Source organism: Caloenas nicobarica, chromosome 3 (genome assembly GCF_036013445.1).
Source record: "Caloenas nicobarica isolate bCalNic1 chromosome 3, bCalNic1.hap1, whole genome shotgun sequence".
Taxonomy (NCBI): Eukaryota; Metazoa; Chordata; class Aves; order Columbiformes; family Columbidae; genus Caloenas; species Caloenas nicobarica.
The window spans coordinates 87,161,329-87,180,595 of NC_088247.1; the positions used below are offsets into that span (position 1 = coordinate 87,161,329).

At 36.1% G+C, this 19,267-nt stretch overlaps 1 protein-coding gene across 1 annotated transcript in view; it reads left to right on the forward strand.

Annotated features, from left to right (window-relative positions):
• Nucleotides 1-19,267, forward strand: part of TTC27 (tetratricopeptide repeat domain 27) — a 125,177-nt gene that overhangs the window by 74,914 nt on the left and 30,996 nt on the right. The window contains exons 11-12 of the mRNA XM_065631646.1: nt 14,317-14,412; nt 16,578-16,700. Coding sequence (XP_065487718.1) covers nt 14,317-14,412; nt 16,578-16,700 — 219 coding nt within the window. The remainder of the gene's footprint in view (nt 1-14,316; nt 14,413-16,577; nt 16,701-19,267) is intronic.

Here is a 19,267-nt window from a genome sequence, read left to right on the forward strand (position 1 = left end):
CGTATAGTTGAAGGGCAGGCTGATTCTCACTTTTGGTGAAAATTAATCTTTTAAAGGAATAGAGGTCATAAATGAAAAAAAAATAAAACAACCAAAAAAACCCCACCAAAATTATTTGCTAATTGCAATAATATTGAAGTTTATTAATTCAAATTGCATAAATTTATATCAGTTCTCTGACTCAAATATGCTTTCTCTTCAGTGACAAAAATCTGTATGCGTATTTTAGTTGATTCAGTCAGTAGTCTATTAAAAATATGGAAACTATTTACTCCATGGGAATGGGTTTTTAAGAGGCAAATTAAGACAAACAGAAAGAATTGTGCATTCTTTTCAGATTTTAATAGTTTTCAAGAACAATAAAAATATATGCAGAGCAACTATAAAATACCCCAATGATGATAGTTTTGCAATTATAATTCAGTAGTAGTGATCACTTTGTTATAGGTAAGAAACTAAGTCAGTTAAATGAAACAAAGCAGTTCTCTTTGTCCTCCCAGAGTTTTCTCTGAGGAATATATCCCCAGTCTTCCCTTGCAAGGGCTGCCAAATGAATGAGGTATTTTGGCATGACGAGAAGGCACTAGGTGCATGGACTATTGTAGCTTGACAAGTTCCAGGGCTGTGCTGAACTCTCCCTCAAAATGTAGAGGATTAATTCAGTCTTTAAAGAGTGCTTTATAGTCATGCATGTAGTTGATAGCACCTTCTTGTTTACTGAAATGAAGCTAAGATGTACAAAAAGAATTGCTGAGAAATAAGTACAATAACAATGAAACAAATGTTATTGATGGAAGTGTTTGTGTGTGGTGGCTGTTGGTTTGGTTTGGTTTTGTTTTTCTATTTTGAAAGTGATCCAGCATTGTTCTGAAAACTTCTTCCATTAGAAGGTATTTTACTTCTGCTTTAACCATGGCAGGAAATGAGAGACCAGAGACTGGTTTTAGTTTTAAGTTTTAGAAGTGAAAGAGTATGGAAACGGTGGTGCTCTAATACTTGCAAACTTGGAACAGGTAGTAAGTCAAAGCCAACTTAGTAAATCCCAGTAATTAGTGGTCTTTGCTTTTGTCCTTATATACTCACTCAATACACAGTCTGTCAGTAGGGCTTTTATTTTCTACTGATACAAAAAAAAAAAAAAAAAAAAAAAAAAAAAAAAAAAAAAGAAGAAATTACTTCCTCAGGTCCGCACACAAACTCTGATTTTAAGAGAAGCCAATGCATTTATTGTCAAAGGAGATTTTCAGTGGGAAATCTGAAAAAGCTGAAAAGAGTTACTCTCAAATTTTAAAGTAGGGACAAGAAAGTGGTCGTATAGCCAAATCAGGGTAGAGTCTGAGAACATTACATTGGAAGCATTTTACTTTTATTATGTAGGTCAACACCAGAGATGAGAATGCTTTAGGTAATTTGTTTCTTAGACACTGGTTAAGAGTAAGATTTCAGCAGATCAGTTTTGCAACTACACCAGTGAAGTATAAGCCTCAGAGATTTGTAATCATTGACCTAGGGATTGACCACTAAATGTGGATTCACAGAAAGCGGGGTGAAGGGATTTGTAAAAAAGGTCATTAAACTGGTGTCAAATCTTTGTGAGATAAATTTAGAAATAGTGAAAAAATGCTTGTGGAAAAGATAAAATAGAGAAGAATGGACTATTGTGTAATTAATGAGGGTCTTTTTTTTTTTTAGATTAGATGATTGTACCACTTACAACAACGAGAGCTAATTGCAAAAATGAAAATGTTCATGTTTTGAAATTAGTTTGTAACTGTGATGCTGTAGTTAGGAGTGAGAACAGCTTTTGCTGATAGGTGTTTCTACCAAAAGAATTTCCATCATGCCAAAGGCCTAGCTCTCCAGTAAGTTACAGGGAGGACTGGATGATAAAAAAATAGTTTAATATGGCAACTGTACGTGGTTTCTAATTGTTCAGAGGTAGGAAATTTTGGAAATACAGTATGTAAAGAATCAGTTCATTGGAAACTGTTGTACTGGAGACAAACTTTGCAATAGTGTGGGCTGGATGTAGCTTCTGACTGGAGATCTGTTGGCTGGCCTAACTCAGCTCATTTAGCTCTTGTTCCAGTTACAGTTATGAATTGAGGAATATATTTGTGTTCTGAACTTTCCAAACTGATTTAAGGACAATTGATTTTAGAGAAGTGATTGTGCCGCTGTGCTCGGCACTGGTAAGGCTGCACCTTGAATCCTGTGTTCAGTTTTGGGCCCCTCATCATAAGAAGGACATTGAAATACTAGAGAGAGTGCAAAAGGAGGGTGACAAGGCTGGTGAGGGGTCTGGAGCACAAGTCTGATGAGGAGCAGCTGAGGGAGCTGGGGCTGTTCAGCCTGGAGAAAAGGAGGCTGAGGGGAGACCTGATCGCTGTCTGCAACTACCTGAAAGGAGGTTGTAGCATGGAGGGGGTTGGTCTCTTCTCCCAAGTAGCAAGTGATAGGACAAGAGGAAATGGCCTCAAGTTGCAGCAGGGGAGGTTTAGATTGACTATTAGGAAAACATTCTTCATGGAAAGGGTTGTCAGGCATTGGAACAAGCTGCTCAGGGAAGTGGTGGAGTCACCATCCCTGGAGGTGTTTAAAAGGTGTTTAGACATGGGTTAGTGCTAGAGTTAGGTTATGGTTGGACTTTATGATCCTGAGAGTCTCTTCCAACTGAAATGATTCTGTGATTCTATGATCCAAATGATCATTTAGATCAGTGTATGGAGATGATGATATGATATTGGCTCTTTTCAATATTTCCATTTGCTTTTTCAGTTACCCAGTTTCCTCACAGTATTGCTGATTATCTGAATATTGCAAATTATAGCACTGTGGTTTTGTGATAAAACTTGGGCGTTTTGACAGATGTGATGTTTTTGTAAGCGATACAACCTACCATGCCTGAACTAGATTTTAAATGGCATAGATAATATTGTTTGTAGCTATTACACACGTTGCTGTGCTATACCTGCCCATTTTTCCAGATGCAGATCTGTGCAAACATTGAAGTTGCCTAGAAATAGAAAAACACGGTATATGATTCTACCACAGAATGCTTCATCTCCTGCTTTATTCCATTTTCCCCTGTGTAAAATGCATGCAAGCAAGGGTCATTAATAAAGTTGCAAGTTCAGACACTTAAATGTTATAAAATGCCAGATTATAGTGTAATCTTAAACTATTTCAGTAGCTTTCAAGCTGTGCCATGCCATACCTGTTCCTCTGGTCTGAAATCTGCCTTCCTCCCTCTGGTTCTCCAGTAAAGATGCAGGATGAGGGTGGGATGAACGGCCAGAGGCCCAGCAGACTCCTGAGCTCAGGTTCTTCTCTCCCTTGGAAAGAATGGTGCCAGGAAGCAGGTGGTGGCAACTGCTGGTGGAGAAGTTATTCTGTCCTTCAGTCCCCTCCCTCTGGCCCAGGTTGGAGTATCCCAAGTAAAAGGGGGCAGCTGAAAGCAAAGTGCATCTGCTCCCCTGGCAGCGGTGTGCTACCTCCTCCTAGATTAGCAAGAAAATTACCTCTAGTGCAAGGCTTGGTGGAACTGTTAGAACTTGCAGCTGATTGTCCTCAGTTGACTAACTGAAGGCTATTAACATACATGGGTGTATGTGTTACACAGCTGTCATTTTGTTTCTACAGCCCATGGTTTTGTTCAGCAAGCTTTTTAGTATCCTGAGTCCAAGTTTAGTTCTAGGTGCTCTTCTGTGAAATAGCAAATCATCTGTTGCTGTCTAGTATCTGGTCCTCAACTTGTTTGGTGTGAGTGAGCAGCACAGGCCATAAAACTTCCCTCCAGCTGAATGAAAATTTTATTTTGGTTTGGTGTCTTAATTGGTTGTGTACCAAACAGGCTGTGCATAATACTGCTATGTGATTGTGGAAAGAATTGTATTTTTGTGGATTCTTCCTTTTTTCATAAAGAAGAATTGAGTCTTCAGGGGAGCTAGATGTGCTTCTATTTGACTATGTCGAGGCATAAGCATGGAACATTTAATGCATTTAGAGTGTTTTCATTTTTCCTGGAAATTGAACTGATTTCAAGCCAACTGTTGCTGAAGATGCTTATTTTCCTCTTTGGTGAGTAGGTCAGTCATTAACAGAGAACGATAGGGAGGTTGTTTGTTTTTCCCTGATGTACAGAGAGCTTTCCAGGAACATGTGAGGAACTGGATTGGATGTCTTTCAAGAAAATACATATATTGAAAACAGATTTCGTATGTGATTGCCTTTCTTTGGGATAGTAGCTAAAGTTTAATCACTTTGCCTGTGTGTCATATTTCTAATGTACTTACCATCATACACTCTATGGTGGCTGGGTCAAGCTTAGCTACTGGAAGAATGTGTATTTCCTGCCAAGTAATTTTTCAACAGAAACTACTGGGTATCAGTCAAGGTTTCACTGTATAGGGAAGCTATTCTTAGGAAAAGGATTTTTGTAAGAAGGGAAAACAATGGGTATCCCAAGATGAAGGTGTTATCCGATCAAATTCAGGACAGAAGAGACTAAACTTGTCTGTTGTTTCTCACTTCTGTTCCCTTACTGATTAACTAAAGATGTTCTTGAGAATTGATACTGCATAAGAATAGTTGAAAAACAGATTTCAGCAAAATATCACGTTGGTGTAAATTAAAAAAAAAAAAAAAAGGTGGTTGGCTATTTCTAACACTACAGAAAGAGCTGTAAGTGATTAGAGCAGCTGAATATCTGATTTCAGGTTACAGGTATCTAGATAAAACTAGACAATATTTTTCCCCCCTTACAGGCATCTTAAGGACCATGAAAGAATTATGGTTGGTATGATTGCCAGTAAAAAACTGCACTGAGTTACACAAATAATTGTTTTGTTTTGTGTGGTTTTTTTCCCTCGAGATTTCTATTTGTGTAACAGAATGCTATCCAGTGTCTACCTTAGCTGTGAGAAAGCTGCAAATTTGTACGTGCTTACAATTAGTAACATGGGCTTAAGAACTTTTCATTTGAAATGCTTTGTTTTATTTTAAGAATTTGTTGTTTACATTCTTCAGAAATGACCATCTAATTCCTAAGTTCTAATTTTTTTTGCATCTATAAATGTTTGTTTTGAATATTTATTTATAGTATGTTCATTTATAATATATTTTGCGATAAAGCATGAATGAGGCAGCTCCTCCTACTCACAGGCAACTTGTCTTTTTTTTATTGCTTATATATATGCTGTTGTTCAATTCACAGTAAGCAAAATGCAAGTGTGTGGTATATGGTAGGTAAACTCAAGTCTTCCAGCAATAGAAAAAGTACAGGATGTTTCCAGTAGATTGTTCTTCTTGAGCAGACTGTTCCAGTTGGAATACAGAATAGATCAAATGGGTCATAAAGAGGTGTATGAGTATCATATGTAAACTAACAAGGAAATAAACTTTTTAGTATAGAAGTTATTAAACAAAAGGGTTCAATTTTACTATCTTTTTCTGTTTATGGCTTTTCAGAGGACGAACTACCGGTCTTGAAGAACAAACCTGCTACATCTTACAAAACATAAATTTTTCACATAAATTATTCTTTGTAGCACTTTATTGTAATGGCTGACAGGGGTGGGGGAAAGATCACAGTGCACCAGAATGGATGGTTTCTGGCATGAACGAGATCAGTCAGATCTTTATTACAGGTTACAAGCAAGTTCCTCCTTTGCCAAAAAGTGGATACAACTTTTCTTTAAAAAAAAAGTTTATTTGCTTATAAAGGGAATAACACCTTTAAATGCATCAAGCTTAAAACATTATAGAAAATTTTCTAGGCATAATCTATCTTAACTGCATTATTCTCTGGTTGATGCCAGGCACAGACCGTGACATTAAACCTGCAAATGCCACAGAGATGGCTATCCTGAAAAGGCCCCTACTGGCATTCTTCTCAGCTCAGAAACTTTAAACTTTTAGGTGTTTGCTGAGGGGCAGCTGATGCTGAGTTTTAGAGGGAGAAGGAAATAGGAGATAGAGGAGAAGCCATGAAACAAAAATTGCATGCTCAATACTAGAAGTACTTATGCTTGTGAGAGACAGACCATCTTTACTGAAGAATCCATCAAAATAAGCTACTGGAAAAATACTGTGGGGTGGATAGTGCTGAATCCAGTATAAGACGACTTCTTTTCTTTAGAGATCAAGAAGACTTCTCTGTCCAATCTGGCGGGGGGGAGGTGGGGCGCGGGGGGAAGAAAAGTAGAAGTTGAGGAATTAGTTTGCTGTTTAAAAAGGGATTAGGCTAATTTGAAAGAATACGCATAGAAACCTTTTGTTTTCATTTCAATTAAAGGAAATCAACCTTTCTTCTCTGTAACTTTAAAAAAGGAAAGCAAATAAGGTCGGATACTGAACATTGTGATGCCTTTTACATGCAATCAAGAAGTTTTTACTAAAACATTCAGCAGAGCAGTTAAAACACCGCTTCCAATGCAAACAGATTTGGCTGTGAAAACTTCAGCCTGAAGCCTTCTCCTTGAATGTTCCAGTTAATTTTGTTTCAAGCGCTGCTTGTTTTTCTAGCTCTAGAGTTGCATTGCCTTGTTAGTAGTTTCTCTCTGTGAAGCATCCTGACATCTTCGCACCTCCTGTGTTCCAGATGCTGTTCATTTGCAATAAAAAGTAGGCAGTGCTATACAATGTTTAAAGTTAACTTCAACAAATTTTAAAGCAGCTGTTATTTTTAGGGAGCAGTGTGATATATAGTTCTCTATCTGGTTTAAATATGCTCATCATTTGAGGTCAATCCTATCAAGCCATAATTTCTTTGTAAGAATGACTGAGAAGTTGAGTTTGTGAAGTAAGTAAAAATAGAAGTCTTCAAGGCTACAAGATTCTCATTAAACCAAGACTGATATATGAATAAGGGATAAAAACGGGCTAAGATTTTACCCTTTTAAGCACTGAACTTTTGCAGAGTTCTCACAGAACATATTCATCCTCCTGAGATTGTGAATAATGTAAAATCTCTAGTAAGTAGTGGTCTTTATCTTGGCATCTGTGCACAATGTAAGAAATGGTCTTCTTTTGAGTTTCTGTGAATCACAAATCATAGTTTATAATAGTGATTGCTGTAATAAATTTTCCTGAAGTATTCGATGTCATGGTTCCCCTTCGAATGTCAGATAAATGAAGGGGAGGGTGTCTTCCTTGATTTTTGAAATACGTCCTTGCTTAATAGATTTTGTTTTGTGTTTGCATTCTTTAGTTCTTGACTATTCAGAGATTTTCATCACTTAACAGAAATATATCATTTAAAAATCTCAGTGTTTTTTAAAAGGATAGTTCATTATTTCGTTTAAGTCATTTTAGTTTCCAAAGCAACAAAGTCCTGTCTTAAATGTCACAATGCTGTTCTGAATAATAGTTGAATGTACTGAGTCCAAATGCACTGCTTTTATATCTTTTTAGCTGGTGATAAAATTGGCATTCAATAAAGTAATCACTATTTGGTTATAAGCTCCCTCATGAAGTTTAGACTTATCTCGATTGTTTTCTTTTTTTTCCACATTATATCCATATTTATCAACCAGAAATTATTCTTACCCTTTAAGCAAAACTTTATTACATTGTTATATGAAAAATGTTTTTATTGCTTCATTGTTTCTGGCGTTGCTTCACTGGAAGATTAAGTATTTCGACCATTGGATTTTAGAAGTCTGGGTATGTCTCAGTTTGTCCTGTTGGACTTGGTTGCAGGAGCTCTTGGGTTGTCAAAGAGCTGTTGAAACACATTTGTTGTCTGGATTTTAAATATAGTTGTTTGCCTTTTTTGAAAAAGTAAGTTTATGAAAAGAGCGTAACTCAAGATCTAATTACATAGCCATAAGGTACTAAAATACATTAGAAAAACTTGGAATATCTGATCCAATTCACAGGAAAGAAAATTCTGACAACCCTAATTATTCTGTATATTTAATTCCCTGTATTTGTCACCTACTTTCTAATGTAGTTTCTGAATTTTATACACTGATTATATGATATATGTTTTCTTCAGGGGGAATGCAGCTTTGCTTGCTGATTCTGTATTTATGTATCACTGAGCATACTCGTGCGGAAAAGGCTGTGACAGTTACTGTCATAATGCATCCCAAATTAACTTGGATGATAGTTCTTTCTTGTGCAGCATTTTTCAGGCTTTATTCTTATAAGATGTAATTTGGCAGAGGACATTTTAAAAAATAATTATGACACTTAATGTTTTGAAGCTTCAAGAATGAGACAGGTTTTCTGTTAGACAAGTATTTTAATAACACTACCTCCAAAGTAAAGATTTTAAAGCATTTTACAGTTAGGTCTTAACTTTCACGAAAGTTTTAATTAATTTAATGATGGATCTCTAGAAGTTTTATGGAAGTCTGTAACTATTACAGGGTCCACAAGAGCTGCTCCTTGCAGAAGCTTAAAAAGTGCCCAATTTTTGTTTCATAGGTACTAAGCAGTAGAAACACTTTTATCTGTGTGACAGAGTTCTGTAGTATGGAACCAAATGAGCTTTTTCATTATAAATTTTCCTGTTTATTCATAATTTGTAAAATCAGCTTATGAATAAAATAAGAACTTTGTAATTGTACAACCACAGAGATACATATTGCTGTTACTTTTGCAAGGCTTTCATCTACTTGGTTTTTGAGTAAATAACATAGGTGAGCCCAGTTCAGTTTGGGCCGTACACCTCCTAAATTCTTAGAAACCATAGCTATGGTAGATGAGATAGTAGGATTGTTTCCCCTACAGATTCCTTTTTATTTCTTATCCACTTTGTCTCCAGATACCTTCTTTCCAAGAAGCTGAAAAATTCCAGCTGTGTCTTTGTGCCATCAGGTGCTTTGGAGCCTGACCCACCCAGGCAGTCCCAAAACTGGTGTCTGTACTTGGGCACTTAAAAGCTATCTAGGTTATATAAGTAAAGACAGATGCCCAGAATTAGGCACTTGTAAACCCTACATTATTCATTTAATTTTTAATCCCAGATTAATATGCTAATTTGTTCTTTCAGTATTGTGTGGATTTTTGCAAGGCTTTCATTCCCCCTTTCATTCCTGAGGATTTTTGACATACTCCTAATACGCTTTTGTCAAATGGGGGACTAGGATGGTAGGTGTTCAGCAAATATAACAATAAGTTTCACTGCTATGTAATTTGTAATTTTCGTAAGCTCAGAAAGCAGAGCAAAAAGGAGGAAATTTGTATTAGTATGGGCATCTGAAGGGAAAGCATCCTGTTTATGATATATGCTGGTATATACTTACCTTCTAGGCCTAAACACGAGTCAAGAGTGGCCTAAGCAAGAGGCTAAAAAGCTGAGCAGATGGTGACCAAAAGAAGCAGAAGGTGGATTAAATGAGTGGAGAATTAATCTTTTTTCCGATAAAGGATAGAAGATGATGTTCGTGCTGAGGAGTAGTATTTGAAGCGGGACAACGCAGGAGAAAATATAGAGATGGATACAGAAACAATGGTATTTTCATCATCGAGTACATTAAACTTAGTTTGCATCAAGTATCATCTGGTAAAGCTTTTGAGCAAACTGTAACCAGCAGTCATAGATGCGGATGTTGAAGCTTGGTGTTTTTATTATATGAAGGAAGGAAACGTTAAGGAGGCTGCATAGTTTGCTAAAGATTTGTTGACTTCTGCTGAATAAACCTAACCATAGAGCACGCGACTGGCAGAAGAATTACTGGAAGAAGCATGAAGCTGATGGAGCAGCTAGAATACAAGAGCAGTAGAGTTGTGACAGCAGAATTATAAAACATGCAAAGGTGATGGACAGAAATAGAAAAAGGGCAAGGAAAATGGAAATAGGTAGTTAAGCAGAGCAGGGCAAGGTCAGGCTGACGTGTGAGTTTTTCAGGAGGGAGACTTGGGAGAAATTGAAGAAAAAGGACCTGAGAATCACAAGAACATCACGGAAGTGTTATGTGTCTGGAGTTCCTGTGTTAGGAAAGACTGAAAGGCACTTTTCCGTTCATCCTGCCCTGTCTGCCAGGAGGTAAGGGACTGGCTGGGTATTACGTGCTGGACCGTGGCGATAGTGGGAAAGCGGAACATGTGACAGTATCAGTTTCCTTTGGCATAAATCAAGCCAAACCCATATTAAATATGGTAAAAATCTGCAAGAAAGGACTCCTGGGCGGACAGTCACCACTGCAGTCCCAGAGCTATTAACTAGGGATTGATTCTGGCAGACCGACAATATTTCTAGACTGAGAAGTGGGAGAAGACTAGAAGAAAACACATCTAATCTTCCTGCCTAGGAAACCATAAGTAAAGATGAACATCAAGTGTACCAGGATAAATCAGAGGTTATAAGGGAATATAAGATGCTAATAAGGCTAGAGATGGTGGTACTGATAAGTGCATAGCAAGTAATCAGGTACTGAAGCAGTAAAAACGAATGGTTTAAATAGGGTGTAGTCTGTGGGAAACAGCTGGGTGTCTGGTTAGCAGTGGGATAAGGTAGGAAAACAAAATAAACAAGCTACCATTACTGACAATCTCTGAAAACAGCTGTTGTGCAGATGAAAGAAATATGGTGGAACAATTGGGACTGGAACACTAAAACTGGAGATGCTTGTCGCAAAAGATAGGTGAAGGACAAAGTGCTGCAGTCATGTTGTGTATTACTGTGAAAACCTGGGAAGAAGTGAGATGAGGTAGCATGGACAAAATGCTGTCTATGGGTCACGACTATTTTGAGGAAGATGTATTATTGGGGCCAGCAATGTTGTGTATCAATACGGACAGGCCAGTCTTCAGCATTATTGAGAGATCCAGATGGAATTAAACAGTTGCTGCACAAACAAAAGTGTGATGCTGTTTTCAAGATGGTTTTAATAAGTAATGAGTATCTTGCTGTTTTCAAAAGATAAGGGTTGGGGGCATTTTGGTTTGGATTTGAGTGATCTTTTTCCCTAAATAATCTTGGATTGGGAGATCCTTTAGATGAAATGGAAGGAAAAAATATTTGCCTGCAGGTACAGTTTTACATAGTAGGGGGCAATTTTTTGAGAAAATAAGTAAACCACTTCATCTAGAATAAAGAGATTAAGAATAGAAAGGAGGATGATCTAAGATTTATTTATCTCAGATGCAAAAAACTACCTGAAGATTATATTTTTTTAAAAAAGGAATGAAACTTCGAAGGAAGGACTTCAGACCAGTTGAATGAATAACAAGTTTAAAAGGGGTACTGTAAGAAGCCAAGTAGCATTATGTCATAAAGAAAATGACATCTCAGTGACCAGAAACCATAAGGGTGTAGTAAGTAATATTTACAGAGATTAAGTACAGAGAGAGGGTCTAGCTAAAAAGAAAAAGGTATAACTGTCAGCCATAAAAGAAAAGGACAGTAAAAAATGTGGAGAGGATAAAGAGAGTGAAATTTAGGTAGGCTCAAAATCAAAGCTGATATTTTATCATGAAGACCATAGTGATGTTATGCATAGAACGTAGAAGCAAAGCAAGGATGTGCAATGAGAATGAATGTATGGAAACTACATCCAAGGTGGAAAAAATCCTTTAGAAACTTCAAGTGTTCACGTTTGATTAGTGAAGTGATTAAACTGAGGTTGAATAGTAAAGTGATAAAAGCCCTAATGGGATCATTTCAAATTAATATGGTCTACTTATCCCAAACACATCTTTTGTACTACTTAATCTCTTACCAACTATTTGAGTGTGAGATGGGGAGAATTACTTTTAGTTTCTAGAGCTGTCATTTCCTGTTGTCGTGTGGCAATAATGTAGTCTTTGTGGTACAGAATTCCATCAAAACCATCTATGCTTTTGTTGTTTTCAGAGTGGGTTAGTGTGGATCTCTGTTCTGTGTCGGGGAAAGGGTGCGATATGTCATGGGGGACTAATCTGTGAAGCTTAATGTTTTTAATGTTGCATATGGAAGAACTCGCATATCATTTAGAGCTGTAAATTTTAGTTGGTTTCTGCTGTAGCTCTATTTAACAACTTTCAAGGCAAGAATCTAAGGCTCAGGTCAAACTAAGTCACCAAGTCTTGCATCTTTTGACTCTTGCAAATATTCTATATTTACCTTAGATTCGTTTTTCACATGATATTCATATTGAAGATTATTCATGAGGAAGAATGCTCGCTTGGCAGTGCTGTCTTGCTCATTTTATTGATTTATTGTTCTGTGATTAAGCTGCGCAATAAGGTTAGGATTCTTATTTTCTTACCACTAGACAACCCAAATTTTATTTCTTCAAGTATAATGCAGAAACATAGAATTCAGCAATTTTTGAGTAACTTATTTTCTGTACTTTGCTAGTAGGCAAAACTTATTTTTTGAGAGTGTGCAGAAACATGGACTTTAATAACTTCGATGTTAATGAGCATTTATTCATTGTTAGGGAATATATAATATTCATATGTTCTACCTAAATTTTCAGGTTTTGTTGGAACTCTGAACAGAGTACAGTATTTGTTTTGGGAAGGTAGAGAATTCTACTTGCTGATAATCATATTCTCATACAACATGTCATTTACATTATACTTTTCTTATTAGGAAACAAAGAAAGGATATGGCCACAGATCTTCCAATAAAATATGTTGCTTTTGAAAAACTGTTTTTCTTTGAATTCCAGTTTTTCTTTTGGAACAATAGAAATCTTTAAAAAAAATAAGGTGCTAAAACAAGAACATAAGGTTTTGATTGACTTAAAACATTTTCTGCCTTCTCTCTCCTGTTCTCCTCAAAAAAATTATTTTGGAGGACACATTTAGGATTTTCTGGCTTTGCTCAGGCTTACAGCAATTATTATTTTTAAATTGTCCAACTGTAGTTTACTACTTTGTCTGATCTTGTAAAATTATTACCCAATGAATTGGACAATTTTTGAGTTTCATTTTTGTTGCAACAGAATATAGAAAAATATAATTCTACATAGCATTAGAACATTCTAGCAGAACTAAAACTGCAAAATATTATTTGTTACATAGTTTGTAGTCAAGTAAACTCTGTAATTACTTCTAAGGATTTAATTGAATCTGCTCTTTTTGGATTGCATGGAACCACGTAAAGGAATGTGATTTTATTAGTCTGTCCCTTTCCTTAGTACAAATACAACTCAGCCATTTTCTTAGGGTAGGTTTCTGGATAATCTCTTGGAACAGGTCTCCTGAGATGATTTTATGAGAGAGAATGTGAATATGATTGAATATTTTAAATATTAGTATTTAAAATTAGAAGGTTATGTGTGGATTTAAAGCCTAAATTATTGCTGCCTGCTGTGATTTTTTTTTCTTATTAAAAGAATGAAGCCACCCAATAAATCCCATTAACATCAATAGCAGTTACAAATGCTTAGCTGTTTAAGTCACATAATTGGTTATTTTAATTTTACACAACTATTATTTGCATTATTGATATAGGTTGAGTAGCCAACATTTGGATTTAAAAAGAGGGAGAAAGAAGCGCTCCTATTGAGTTTTTCCTTTTGTTTGGGAATCTTTGCATTCATTTTCCCTGCCGAGAAAATTCTGAGAACCTGTGTAGCTCCTTCTATAAATTTCTGAGTTATATATGAGATTTGGACAGATGAATCATGTGAAGGCAAGTAATTTAATATTCCCTTATTTACATATCTGGCCTTAAATTTGCTAGTGCAGTGATGACTGGCATTTGAAGAGAGTTTTCCCCCAATTTAAAATTTCCAACCAACTTTCTGGCTATAGCTACCTTTAATATTTTGTTTTTCTTGCTATTGAATTTTGATTTGAGTAACTTAATAATGGATTTTCAGAGAAAAAGTGATGAAGCTGCTGCCCTTTTGCTATACGGAACTTAACATTTTCTTTCAAAGAGTTTCAGGTCCACTATAACATGTTTGTCTTTCTCTCTCTTTTAAATAAGAAACTTCCTGCCTAAAGCACATCAATACTGTCTTAAGCACATCAATACTGGCAAAACTAGCTAAAGGATCAAAATGCATTAGACAAGGTCACTTTAATATTTGACACAGTTTTACTCTGCAAGTGTTTTTTCGGCATTGTAAATTCGATACTTATTCCTGTTACATGCAGGATTTGAAAACTGAATCTCTTCAAAGCCTTTTTATTTATTGTTAGCTGTAATAAAGAGCTTTTACATAAGTATTTATTACATTTTCTTACTTGAGGTAATAGAAAGACTTGTAGTATATTATGGTGTAAGCTTACTGGTGTTTAGTGTTATCTTTAATATCATTTCTCCATTATGTCAAGAACGCCTAAAATCCTGAATGCTTTGAAATTTTTTTTTAGGTTGACTCAGTCTAAGTAAAGAGTAAATCAAAATACACTTTGCATTTACAGGCACTTGCAGACCAGTTTGAAGATGCAAATACGCCGGTATCTGAACGCATGAAGATTTTCTACTGTTGTCAGGTGCCTCCACGTTGGGCCATACAGGTGTGAAGCAATCGCATTCGAAGCTTTACTTAAAAATCTATGGTTCTTGCATGAACTGCATGACTCCAAAGTCAAGAGAGCGTGATACGATCTGGAGTTGAAACACTGTAGAAATAAAGACGTAACCTAACAACACATCAGTTTTTTCTGGAAAGAGGTCAAGTTCTACAGTGTTTTGCTTTCACATTCTTATTTTGCCATGCCCAGAAGTAATTGCTTGTAGTGCAATTCTTTACTTTCCTTCTGTAAAAAATGGACCAAAACTGTCAAGCCTCCAACATTTCTCCTGTAAAAACAATCTTGCCACTGCCTTACTATTTATTACTGTTTTACTTATGCTACTGTTACTTGCATATTTCTCATTTTTTAATGACACTCACTTTGGGTTGTTTTCAGGAAGTTGATCATGGTCAAAGCAGCCAAATTAGGAATCAAAAGCACACTTAAGAACTTCTTGAGCTCAGAAAGTTTTTATTTTTGAGACATGACCCTTTTTACTAGTACTGTCAGGATATATTTTTTTTTTGCAAAACTACACTGTTTATCTTCACAATAAACTCTTTCTAGAACAGAAATCTACACATTAAGAGTCTTATCTGATGATGCTGTATTTAACAAACTTACGAAAATGGGTCGCATCACATGCCTTCAAAGGTGTTCATGTTGGTTACTTTTAATGGTGTTTTGTTCATTTTTCATTTCTAACCTCAATGCATGTTGCTTTAACCAATTGTATCTTCTCCTAGCATTCACAGATTATTCCACATAACCTTTCAACAGGCACTTGCAGTAAAACTAGAAAACGTGGTTTTCATTTCCAGTTGTCAGAGTGGCACTTTTCAATCCAAGCCAATTTTCCAAGCCAAAGATAGAAATACTATTAATAAAATTCATAAAATAGGGATTTATAATGGAAGATGGTTGCAGTCTTCTAGTCATAGTAATGAAGAAGCATTGCCTATATAAATTTTACAAAATTTGACTCTTGGTAAATTTACTAAAACATGAATAAGATTTAGTTCCAGACAGTGGCAAATGTAGGGTTTTTTTCTAAGTGGTTAATATCAAGCTACTAAATAATTACTTTGTTACAGATTTTCAGAGTTTATGTATTTATGTCAAAGAACTGTAGCCAGTTCTCATATGGTGACTCCTTGGATTTGTAACAGATATTGAACCCAAGCCTATGAAGAGAGGTCCGTGACATCTGTGGAGAACTTCAGGGAATCCATTCAGGATCACAAAATACACTGCAGAAGTTCACTGTATGGGATCTCATAGCATAATTATGTGTACTTATACAGAATGCCTCTATTTGCTTTTGCAAACCAAATTTTTTATCTGTCACACAATGAAGAAAGGATAACTTATTTACTGAAATGAAAACCTATACCTGATTTTAATCTCCTCTTAAAAAATAAACAAAAGACCAAAGACAACTTTTCAAAGTCATGAAAACATATCTTGTTTATTTTTACATTGAAGAGATTACTCATTTATTTTCCTAAGTACACTGAAATAATAGCTGAATTTGAAATAACAAAGAGGCTGACTTATCTGTGAGGAAAACTCATCGAGGGAGTTGAACCTGGACTCAAATCCAATATTGATTTGACTAAAAACTAACACCCTCTGGCAGCGGCTGTTTGGGACAGTGATTTCTCATGAGTACGTAATAAAATTGTATAATATCAGAGCCTTTCTCTCCATCTCTGTTAGCACTGGTACAGATTACTGTGGCAAAGCATTGCCAGAAGAGGCTTTAATGCCCTCCTTCACCCTCTGTTTTCCAGTCTCAGCATTCCCAACATCCTGCTGCAACTGCTTTCCAGCCACACAGGCCACATGCTTCATTTAAGGGGTGGAAGTTCAGCTCTGTGAATTCATCCTTGCCATGTCTGTGTCAATTTTTACATGATATTGTAAACTAGTTCAAAGTAATTAAGCTACTGACATGAACAAAAGTCAACTCAAAACATTATTGTTCTGCTGATGATGTTTTTGTGATGTATACACATTTGTGAGGCTCCAGCTTGAAGTTTCAAGACAATAATTCTATATTCTCTGTTTCTTGTTGATGTCAGAAGTGCCTCTTATGTCTTTTTAAAATGTCAATACTATTTGCTTACCTATTTTCAGTTACCTGGAATTTCTTATCTTTCCAGTGTCAGCTTGCAAGCTTACTCTTTGAGCTGGGATGCACCAGCTCTGCCTTACAGATATTTGAGGAGCTGGAAATGTGGGAAGATGCAGTAATCTGCTACGAGAGAGCAGGACAACATGGAAAGGTAAGAAAAATGGTTTTTACAGCTGAGGCCCTGTCTTGAAGTCGAATCTGATGTGTGAAAGACTGTCTGGCTTGAGCTGTCAGTTCACTAATGACACTCACTTCCACAGGGGTATCATGAGGAAAGTGAACCTGTGGATGCTTTAAAAAAAAAAAAGGGTTTGAGGTAATGACCACATGAAATAGAAGTTCATGAATAAGAAGTAACTTAGGAAGCAAGAACGTTGTGATAGTGATTCTTGAAAATATTCAAGGAAAATTAACAAATATGGGTGCACAACAATGTGGAATGTGGGCATTTCGACAAGGCAGTTGCAGTCATAAATGATGGGGTCTTGGAACTTTAGTCTGGAGAGGATATTAGTTTTCTTTCACACTTGATTTCAAACTATTAACTGTAGTTTTTAAAAACACTTTAAGTAGAAAAATACCAGTGCTTGGTGTATTTAATTACCTAATGTTAACATATTCAAATTACAGTATCAAACATTTGAGACAAGTAATGATGTAAGATTAAAAGGCTTTATTTTGTTAAGCCTATGTTGATATTTTCCTGAACTTCTCTTTAACATTTTTAACACTGCTGCAGCTATGTGTGATCAGCTCCAGACAAAGACAATTTAAAACTGTCATCTAACTCCACATATTGGTGACAGAATTGTTTAAAAATGCTGGTAGCAGGCTGTAAGAGCCGTCCTATTGTTGATTATTTTGCTGTTACTGCTAGACCAATGGCAGGAAGATTTTAGAAAATTATACCTAGAAGCAGTGCCTACTTGTGTATAACCTGAGCTGTGTTCTCTTTCTGATGCAATCTCTCACACAGACTGTAACAGGTACTTACGCTACCAAGCGTTATTTTCAGAATTTATATAGTTTTCAGAAATATTCACTTTCAGACAAAAATGGTTTTTCTTTTCTTCCTTGTCCTCTCCTTCTGTTTGGTACATGGGAGCATTAAATAAAGTATGTGTGCCTTTATGAAGAAAAACACAGAAAGACTATGCTTAAACTAACTTAAGCTTACAGAATAGAGAGTTATAACTTCAGTTAATAGAGAAAATGCAGAATTACTCGTACTTACATGTTTTTTCTGATTATCATGCATCAATGCCTAGATTTTAGTCATTATAAACTGCCAGATACATTTTGCTGGCAAATTCTGTGTCACATTATGCATGCCTTGGGGCTAGTATGCTAATATCCCAATCTTTTCAGTGTAGTGCAGAAATAGAGGTCAATATTTTCCGTTTCCTGGAAGTGCATTTTATCCTACTTATATTCACAAACTGCCCTTAGGGAGTTATGAAAATGGCACTCAGAGAATAGGACAGGATATCTGACACAGGAAACTGCTTAGAAATGCCTTCAGAATTACAGTTTGTGCTGTGCTTTGAAAACCAGAAAATGCTATGTAAGTACTAAGCAATAGTAGTGCTGGGAAAAATAGCTAGGTTCAGATCAAAAAAGCCAGAAAATGAGAAACATTTAGCCGTACACCAAGGAGAGTGACTATTTGTGCTCCTTATCAGAAAGCTTTCAGAGTGTGAACTGTTTGTATTTATCAAAGTTGGTTTTATGTTTTTAAACATGGTAGTTATTCTTTTAGAAATGCACGAGAATCTACTAAGGCAAGATGTTGTTCAGTGGATCTTCACATCATTGAAGATCTTAGCATATATGTGCCCAGAGGAACAAACTGTATTAAATAAACTTCTGCATGTTTTTCACTCACAGATGCCTTTATGCAGAAAACCTGAATTTAAATGCTGAAAAATCTAATAAAACAGCCAGATATCAGCAATACCAATGCATTTGATGAGTACTTACGCATCAAAGTAATATATTCCTTCTTCTTACTTTTGAATTATGCACTGACAAAGCATGTAGATAAGGCTTTGCGAAGCTCCACGTGATGCACTTGGGAAATACATACTTCACTCAGTTGTAACAGGGCAGTTACAGCAGTACAGATTTTGCAGAGTAAGATATGACTAACATTTAGCTAGCTTTTTTGTGGGTCTACTGTTACTAAATATGGCTCTATACTCACTTGTTTCATAATCAGAACAAAATTAGCAGAAACTGATATCATAACATGCGTCAACAGAAGAGTAACAGAGTGCCAAGCGATGAGCAAAACAGGGCACAGAACAAAAAAAGCCAAACACAAAAAACCCACTCTGTTATAAAATCTGAACGCACAGTATTTTGATAGTTGCTGTGGCTTTCTCACTCCAGTCTTTTACTCATTTTATTACTTTAACAGACTTGTTGCAAAAGCACGCACTAATTTCCGTGTAGTGAGAACTGGTGTTGAAGTGCGTCCCTTTCCCTTCTTTTAACTGTGAGGGAGACCCAGAGATCTCAAGAGTACTATTTACATTGGACAACTTTATTTGGTTAACCTCACCAGAAGTGGACAATACACCAAAAATGGTTCTGTTTCCCTGTGAAACAAAACGGAAAGGATGAACTGGAGATGTGAAATTTCAGTTCTGCAGTTGAAACGAGGCCTTGCCAGGAGCTCTAGAGCAGCATGGAAGCTGCTGACCTTTGATAAATTCA